Here is a 9,711-nt window from a genome sequence, read left to right as displayed (position 1 = left end):
CTCTGTGCTTCTCTCCCCCCCCCCCCCCTCTCTCACTATTAAAAAGCCTTTCTCTCTCTTCAAACAGCCGCAACAACTGGGAGCAGGTTGTCTCGTCCGGCAAAAACCACCAAACAAAGGAAAAGAATATTTTCTTGCTCATATTTTCTCTTAGTTATTTAGGTTTTTTTTTAATGTTTAATTATTATATCTCCAAAACGCACCTTCCGCAACACCCCCTCATTCTTATTGTCCCCTCCCTTGCATTGGTTATTTTCTTTTTCTTTTTTTAGAAGATAATTATTAACTCATATTCACTAAAAATAGTTCAAAATTAATAATTAATAACTAACATAAAAACTTAAAAACACTCTTCATCAACACTCATCTTGAAATTCATGTGAACGCAGACAGGAAGACGGGCCGTCTCGAAATTCATGTGAAGGCAAACAGAGAAACTGATAGTCTCGAAATTTATGCAAATGCAGACAGAGAAACCAGACATTTCAAAATTCATGTGAACGCAAATAGGAAAACAAACGGTGCACGAAACCTTGTTAGTTTGAATGTAAATGGTAACAATGTCAATCTTACAAGTTATACATGAAGTTCAAAAAGTGAGTAACTGAAAAATATAACTTTCTATTATTATATTTATTCTTTGATAAACCTATTCAGTATCCAATAATATTATGTTATATTAAATTATTTTTAAGTATTATTAGGAGATTTTTTTCATTTATAATATACCAAATTTTGATACTACTAATTATCCTCCAACTAATTGAAGGCAGAATAAATGACTAATGAAACAAAAGGCACTTTGATTTGGTTTGAGATGTTTGATGATTTTTTTTGCATGTTGTGTATATGTTTGTGATCTTTTTTGCAAGTTGGTATACAATTTGAATGTTGGGAATACATAAAATAGTAGAACTTTCCTAAGGCAATTCAAATTTGAACTAATACTACCTCCGGTCCTTACTATAAGAGCTTGTTTGACTTTTATTTTGGTCCTAAATATAAGACCCCAATCTATTTTTTCTCTCATATTTATACACTTTTTTTCAAAGTAACCCTTCAACAATGATAATTCTAGTCAATACACTTGATTAGTAAGGATATTTTAAGAAAGACAACACATATTTAAAACAAATAACTAACTCAATTTACTTTCTTAATTTTCTCAAATTAATCAACTGGCTCTTATAATTAGGACCAGAGGTAGTATTTAAATTCTATGTTGGAAAAAAGTTGGGGGTTTTTTCACAACCCGAATTTTCTCATCCGGAGCCTTCCAAGAAAATGTGTAGAACTATTCTGAGATTCTAGTCAATGACAGACTTTGGCTGCATACTGCAAATATAATAAGACCCGCAGATATATTAAACTAAAATAAATTTGGGAAAATTATTCAAAAGTGCCTGATTTAAAACTTAATTATGCATAGGTACCTAAAATTTACTCCTCTGGTCCTTAATATAAGACCTAATTGTTGAGTTAATTTTGGCTTTAATTATAATATCTATTTCTCATATTTATCAGTTTTTCCTAAATTATCCCTATGAATATCCCTTAATCACAACCAAGTAAAAGAAGAAGAGAGGATATTAAGGAAGATGATTATGGTGTTTTAAGCAAAATATGTCATAGTTCTTATAATTAACTAACTTATCTAAGCTAATCAAATTAGTTAAATACGACTTATATTAAGGACCGAAAGAATATTTATGAAGAATAGCAGATACAACACAGCAGATACAACTCTGTAGTTGTGTGCAATATATCTTCAATTAGATATAGAAACATGAGTCAAAGACCTTATAGCCTTGACACTCTTTTATAAGTGAGAAATTATGAGTTCGATCCCACTTGTAATCTTACGCTATCTTTAAATTAAGGGGGGGGGGGAAGAAGTTACAAAATGCGAGACATTTATACATGGTTAAACATATGTTGCATACAGCTAGAGATGAGCTATAACTGTTCAAGGATACGGGTTTTTAGGCACTTTTGCACAATTAATTCCCTAATGAGAAGCGTCTTACCCATTTTTCCATTGAGTTTAGTGTAAAAAGTATGAAAGTAACTTGTGATTAATTAAAACAATAATTAAGATACGCTGCATCATCTCAGCCCATGATTTACCGTAACGTGAGAATCTTAAATATGAATAATTTTCTTGTTTGTTTCGCACCAATAAAAGTAGGAATCTTTCACTCCCTTGAAAGGTTGTTTATTGAATTATATTATTATATTTATAGTACTTTGAATGAAATGATGAATAGAGAAGAATAACATCGCTGCCCGCTGGAAACACCGTTTTTCAAGTGTCAAAAGCATGATCTGTACGGCAATACTCCATGCTCCCTTTGACTTCCCTCGCAATCCATCCCAGCTATGAATTGCTTCTAGAATTGCATATATTATTTTTAGATCACTATAAATTTCATTCAACATCAAAACTATCTTAAAGTCATTTTACGACGAAACATTGAAAATAAAAAATAAAGACTGAGATTATAATTAAGAAAATTTATTAAAAGAATACTTAGTATGAGAGATTGTTTGTTACATGATATTAAATAAACTCATAAAGATAGAATTGGAAAATACCTTTTCCCCTAATAATATTCTCCAATCATATATAGGTTTGACTAATCCAATAAAACAAGTAATCTTTTATGCTAACTACTCTTTTAGTAGATTTTCTCAATCTTAATTTTAATTCATATCTTCATTTTTAATACTTCGTAACGAAAATGACCTTACTTCCTACTTTTCATAAGCAAGCTATGGATTTGCTGTCGGAAGTCTTGTTCCTTAACCAAATCATTCTAAGTTTAATTGTTATAGATGTGGATGGGAAGGACTATTTCAACGGACGGGAAGTTAAAAATAGGTAGGAGAGGGAGAGGAACAAAGGCACTAAGACAAGGAATTAACAGGGCTAGATTAGTCCTTGCATATGGGGAAAGGAAATGAGAGATTTTAATGGAGAGAAAATAAGGAAAGAAAAGGGGAGAGGAATGGAAATCCATTAAAAATTGTTCTCTTTTCCTCCCCCTCCAACCAAGCGAATTAGCAAGTGTCTTTGCGTACCTTTGTTATGGATTACACGACTATAAAGCCTATTTATAAAAGCCTAGATATCATTTTTCTTTTAACTGATTTCTGTTATTATTATTCTGTTGACATGGTTCTTTCATCTTCTTTTACCTCATCGTAACATTTAAACATTTTTTCTCTTATATAGCATTTACTCTTATTCGGGGGCCCAAAAGAAAAAAAAAAAGCCAAACGAATTATTTGCCCGTACTTCATATCATTTGTAGTTCTTTGGAGTAGCAAGACTGCACCAGCGCATGCGTGGCGCAATGGCATGGTAGCTGCCCGTTGGTGGCCCTTATCAGGGTTCGATCCCTGCCTGCAAGCTCTACTTGCCTACTCAAAAAAAACTACACAAAAAAAAAAGCGCAAGACCGCCATATGACTTGGGCCTGCCTCACTCTAATTTGGATCGAGCTGAATGAGAATCACAGAGAATAACAAAGCTCTTACGGCAAGTAACTTGATTGGGTTCCCAAATCTTCAACCGGAGATTTCAAATTAGGTTGATGCAACTCCTTACCGGTTGAACCAAATGCTTGATTATTTTCACTTCCTTTTATAAATACGATGGAAATGTGGAAGTTGGTCCCCCCCTGGGGGGAAAGGAAAGGTGGAAGCCTTTTTTGGGTTTTTTTTGTGGGGGGGGGGGGTTTTAAATCCTTGCATAATGTACTGCAGTCTATATCAGTCAAATCATGCCACATAATATCCTACAAGTGTTCTAACATATTCAAGGCTGTTTGAAATAATCACTATTTTAGAGGGTGTTTGGATAAAACCAAACCATAGTTTGGAGAATAGCTTTTAGAGAATAGATTCTAGAGAGAATAGATTTTGTGAAAAAATAATTCTGAAAAGTGAGAGTATTTAGATAGTTGTTATCAGAAGCACTTTTTATATATATAAATTACTAAACAAACATAAATTAATATGATAATTACAAAAAGATATATTTTATGATATATTTTAATTTGAGAGAATAAAATTATTAATAATATATTTTTTACCAATATAATTAATAACACATAAGATAAAATAATTAATATGGGTATATATTTATAAGATATAAAATTAAATATGTTTATAAAAAAAATAATTGAATGATGTTAAAATCATATTATTGTTGAGATCTACTCTAACAAACACAATCATACTCTCCAATTTGAGTCAGAAGCAGAATAAATTCACTTCTTCTGAAACCAAACCATGGTTTTGATCTAAAACCATGATTTGTCAATTTCTTCCCTTGTTTGGCAAGTTTGGAACCAAAACCATGGTTTGGGTTCCAAAACCATGGTTTTGGAGGTTGGCCAAACAGACCTTAATCCTTCATCCTCAAATGCCCAGAAGGAAATTAACCTCAGTTACCAACGAATCTCTCACCCACGTAAAGCAAAAGAGGAAATCCGATCTGCATAATTCACTCTTCATGTCTGATTGTAGTAATATACTACCTCCAACTATTAATATAAGAGCTAGTTGTGTATAAAAAAAACTAGTTTAACTTTTAATTTGGTTTTAAATATAAAATTTTAACCATTTTGTCTCTTATATTTGTTTATTTATTTCAAAATAGTTTTTGTAGTAGTTACATATGTAAATATTCCATTAAATAATAGTTATAGCTAATACATATGATTAGTAAAAATATTTTTGAAAAGACAATATATATTTATTACAAATAACTAACTTAATACATTATCTCAATTTACTCAAATTAGTCAATCAGTTTTATATTAAAAACCTGACACTAAAATATAGAAAAGCATGTGCAAGTTCCCATATACTAGTAGCATTATATATGAACATGATAGTAGGCGTGAAACTAGTAAAATGCTATGCGGGTATTGTCATGATTCCCAGGCTGGTGAGCGGCATGATTTGATTGGAGCGCTTTGAGGGGTAACTTTTGAAGAAAGAAGAAGAAGAGCCTTGGTTACAAAACCTGCATACTGCAATTATACTGACAACATTAACATCATCAACATGTGCGTATGCATGCATGTAGCGGGACAAGCAAGCTTTGCGTATCTACAAAGACAAAGACACGTCTAAGTAGCTCACGTTACATCCTTTGAAGACATTGAACCAAATAAAAGTTATCATTAAATTAAGGATGCAAGTTGCCATGTGAGGAAACACTGTTCCTTAGATTTAACACTAACACGTCAAGTGAAGTCTTCAAGAAGACACATTCAACCTGCGCTGCGTCAGTTGAGAGGATCCTAGTATATATAGATTCTATGGGCTCAAATGCCTATGAGAATTATCTGCTGAAATGTTGTCCTACCTCAAGTTGCACCTTGTGGGATAGACTATCAAAAAAGCGCTGCTCTATGAATAGAACCTGGCAGACTTTTTATAGTTTGTAAACACCCTTTCCATCTCTCTCTCTCTCTCTCTCTCTCTCTCTCTCTATATGTATATATACTATATTCTAAAAATTCATAATTTCTCAAATTTCCCACGAGATCTACACAATTAAATGTACAAAAAGGCTAAGCTGACATCAATCGCTATTGAAATGTTTAAGAATCCTAAATTTGATTAACCATTAAAAAACATCTATGCTCAGCTTAAGGTTGTTTGTAGTCTAGTGCATTAATGACCTTTGTTTTCACTTGGGTCAACTTGCATGTGTTCACACACACATCATGCTGGGATCTAATCCTAGGATACTGTTTCTTGAAGAAACTTGGCCACTAGCATCTCACAGTACATAGCAATATAGGGATATAGCATCTCCCCTTTGGGATAATGAGCAATTTCCTGCCAGAATACGCACACACGCATGGCACACACGAATCGCTTGATGAACAATTTATTACCGAGTGCTTAAAAACAATAACACAATTTGGATGAGGTTTTTGGAGGGGAAACGACCAAAAAAAGTTCTCTTTCTCGTTTGATTCAAAAAAATATAGGGAGGAAGGATGCAGCCTTTGTGAATTACACAAAATATAAGTGTGAATTTGATTTACTTCCTCTCTTCTTCCATTTTCCTATGCAAAGACGGAATTTCGACTAACAATATTTGACCGACAACGTCAAAATGCAAAGACATAATACTGCCGTAATCACATTGAAGTTCATGGAACTCAATCCTATGGAAGAATTCGGGAAAACAGAAGAGATGTGAAAAATAGAGAAGAAATTCTGAATTAACAATGAGACAGTATAAAATCTAGAGATAGGAAACAAGCCAAACTAACAAATAAAAGGACCCAAAAAAAAAAAACAGAAAAAAAACAAAAAAAGTAAAACCTCCAGGCCCTTGGAGGCTGCTAGATACCTCCCAACTAATCACCCAGGTCTTCCTTCTCTCCTTCCCTCTTCCTCTTATTGCTGGTCAATAACAGCCTTCTCACAAGCTTTTTCTTGAATTCCAGATTGAAGTCTTTTCATTCATCTATTCATGCATCCAAAGATAGAATCACTAGAGAATGAGGCTATACATGGGATGTACATCTCAATTATACTCATCCACTCTTCTCTCTGCCTCTCCTTGTATGCACCCTCCACATCCATTTTTTGTGGATGTAGGGCATCCAAACTGCTAAATGCCCAAGGTATATTTAGAAGGCTAGTATGTCAAATTTTTAAAGCCTATCCTCTACCATCTTAAGCACTTCAAAAATTGGCCACAAGGAATAAGTCCTCAGACAGATACTGAAGCAACAACATATCAACTTGCCTCGAGGGCATCTGTGTAGCACAGCATTCTATCCCTTTTCTTTCGTTTCTCCGTTTGCAAGAGTACAGCATATCTACACAGAGACTAACTCTTAAACAGCAACGTATATTTATGTGTGTGAGAGAGAGTACAACACTTTGTGCACATAGAAAAAAGCATGAATGTTCTTCCAATAGAGGGATAAACTTCAAATGCATCTCAATTTCCACAACACAGGAACCCATTTCATTCCTCTCTATACTTGCATAAAGTTGTTGTCCTGATATCCGAGAACATAAAATCCCAACAATTAACATGCAGTAAAAATGAACAAACCAGGCACGTTAAAGGATGTGAAGTGTGAACTTCACTTTTTAAGGATTTGATCAAGAAAGAAGATCCAAGGGAGGAGGATTTGGAATCCTCCAAGAAAGTGAAATTACAGAGCAGTAACGCAGGAAAAAAAAAAAAGCAAAAGAAAAAAAGAGCCAAACATGCAGCAATGCTGCCCAGTCTCTTTGCATATCCAAGACAGACACCCTTAAAAGAATTTGAGTGGAAAACCATGATGAAGCTATGGAAATAGTCCTTGACATGTAGAGCAAGAAAGAGAGCATTCACAAAGTGACGCACAATTGACAAGTGAGAACCAGAGACCAAACAGAAAAGCCAATTCAATCAATATAAATTCTTAGTGTCCCATGGTGGATTTCTTTGTGACTAACTTTAGTGAAATGGATCGCTGTCAACGTGGTTTAGAAATTATGGGATCCAGTACGCTGCAAAATTAGTATCAAAAGGCCAAACCTCTAACCATCATCCTCATACTGTCCAGTACATGACCGCAGCTGCATTTTCTAGCAGAGCTAAGCCACAAATCATCCTCCTTGAAATTTTATGTGGAATAAAAACCAAGTAGACAACAATAATATATTTTTCTACTTAGATACACCAACATTGGAATAATTAATGGACACAAAATCTCACAGAAATCTCAGTATTTGAAATCGAAAGGAAAAAATAATCAATGAAGAGACAAGAGACGTACAACATGTAGCACAATGGCACAAGCAAAGGGACCTGACTGCCAACTAATTCAGTAACTCAGGAAAACATCAAGACCTTAACTTCTGGTTATATGTAATCATAAATACGCACACTATGTGTTGACTTGTGATACACATCACATTTGATGGACAGATAAGAGTCGTGCAGACCAAAGGTCCAAGAATTTGAACACCTGCTTTCAGATTCCAAGTTGAACTAAGACGTTTTATTACTCTTAGTTGCTTCACCACATGGCTATATGGAAAATAAATAAATAAAATCTTCAAACGGATGAGATAACACATTCAAGAAATTGGAGAAATATTCAAATATCTGTTATTCAGCGTAGCTATAACAGAATACAATCGATTAAAGTCCCAAAATCAACTAATCAAGTAAGCTAATGCCAAAAACTGTCAAAATTTATATATTGAATCCTGACGAACTTATTAAAGTACTTGTATCCCTAAGACAACGAAATACAAAATATCGGAAGATAAAGCTAACATTGAAAATAAAGTCTGCGTACAGCATTTCATTACTCCATACACAGCTGAACTTTTCACCCAATCACCCGCTGCTTCCATGGAGAATTGAGCCAAGAGTGCCTAGTACCGCAAAAGCTAGGAGCGGACTAACATCAAGTGTATCAAATACTGGGGGAATGATATTCCGAAATAAGTTCAAATAAGGATCACAAAGGTCTCGTATAGCCGACAGAGGCTGACGCTCCCAAGGAATGTTGGGGAACCAACTGAGCAAAACCCTAACCATCAAAACCCCACTATAGATGTCAAGCCACTTAGCAAGTCCGGCAGCCACAACAGTGAGCGGCGTGTTCAACGAACCCGCAGGACGATCCCGCAACGACGCAAAGAAGAGAGGACCGGCGGTGGAGATAGCATTTCTCTGAAGGTTAAGAATTGCGGCGAGCTGCTCCGGCCCAGGAACTAGTTTGATAACCACGCGAGATAGAGATAAAGCTAGGGCAAATATCGAAGCAAGAGTGCGAGTTGAACCTTTGAGAATTTCCGGCGTTGAGGGTGGGGAAGCTTGAAGGGGCAGTTCCGGCGAGAGAGCAGAGGAAGAGGAAGAGGCCGAGGCAGGACGAACAAGTGGAAAATGACGGAGAGATTGAGGATTGGAGTGGAAAGTAATGGCGGGTTTAGGAGGGAGAAAAGAGAGAGAAGAGTGAGGACTGTATTTGGGCCTGAGATTTGGAAGAAGAGGCAAGGAGGAGTGAAGGAATTGAGCGGAAGAAGCCATAGCCGATGAAGCTATCTTCTTCGATTGCTCTGCCTCTACGCAAACACCAGTTGGCTAGGGATAAAATGGCCTAAATTCACATTAGATTTTCGTTGCAAGGCGCTTGGTGAGATAGCCGAGGTAAATACCGCCGAAAAAAATACTATCTCCTCCGTATTTAATAAAAATGTAATTTATTGTTTACATTTATCATTTTTTTAATAATTCTTATAATAATTGCTCATGTCAAATATTTTATCAAATGACACTTAATTAGTAAAAATATTTTAGAGTAGATAATACTTATTTATTATAAATAATTAATTTAATTAATTTTTTAATCTATTCAAATTAGTCAGTTAGCTCTATATTAATTACAATTAAATATACTTATTTTTAATTCTTTTAGGAATAATAAAATTTCTTATTTGACATTAAAATTTTTATTTAATGTTTTCAGTAATCAAAAAGTTGAGTGTTGGCCTTTAGTAATCTTTGGAAAAATTAGTCTTTTGTCCTCATAGTTTTGACATGTTTGTAATTTAATTCTTAAAATTTAATTCATTGCATCTTGATCCCTATAGTTTTACCCATTTTATAATTTAATTTTTAAAAAGTTAAATTATATACTACCTCTGGTTCTGATTATAAGAGCT

At 34.4% G+C, this 9,711-nt stretch overlaps 1 protein-coding gene across 1 annotated transcript; it reads right to left on the bottom strand.

The window, feature by feature from the left end:
- Window positions 1-8,114: 8,114 nt before the first annotated feature.
- On the bottom strand, window positions 8,115-9,147 carry LOC114729195 (ylmG homolog protein 1-1, chloroplastic). Its single transcript, XM_028916171.1, has one exon. The coding sequence runs from the start codon at window positions 9,074-9,076 to the stop codon at window positions 8,381-8,383; it is 696 nt and encodes a 231-aa protein (XP_028772004.1). The 5' UTR covers window positions 9,077-9,147; the 3' UTR covers window positions 8,115-8,380.
- Between the last annotated feature and the right edge of the window lie 564 nt (window positions 9,148-9,711).

This window comes from Neltuma alba, unplaced genomic scaffold (genome assembly GCF_004799145.2).
Source record: "Neltuma alba isolate B1F8T4 unplaced genomic scaffold, ASM479914v2 tig00012615_pilon, whole genome shotgun sequence".
Taxonomy (NCBI): Eukaryota; Viridiplantae; Streptophyta; class Magnoliopsida; order Fabales; family Fabaceae; genus Neltuma; species Neltuma alba.
The sequence above is the reverse complement of the archived record's forward strand: the minus strand, read 5'-3'. Positions and strand labels throughout refer to the sequence as shown.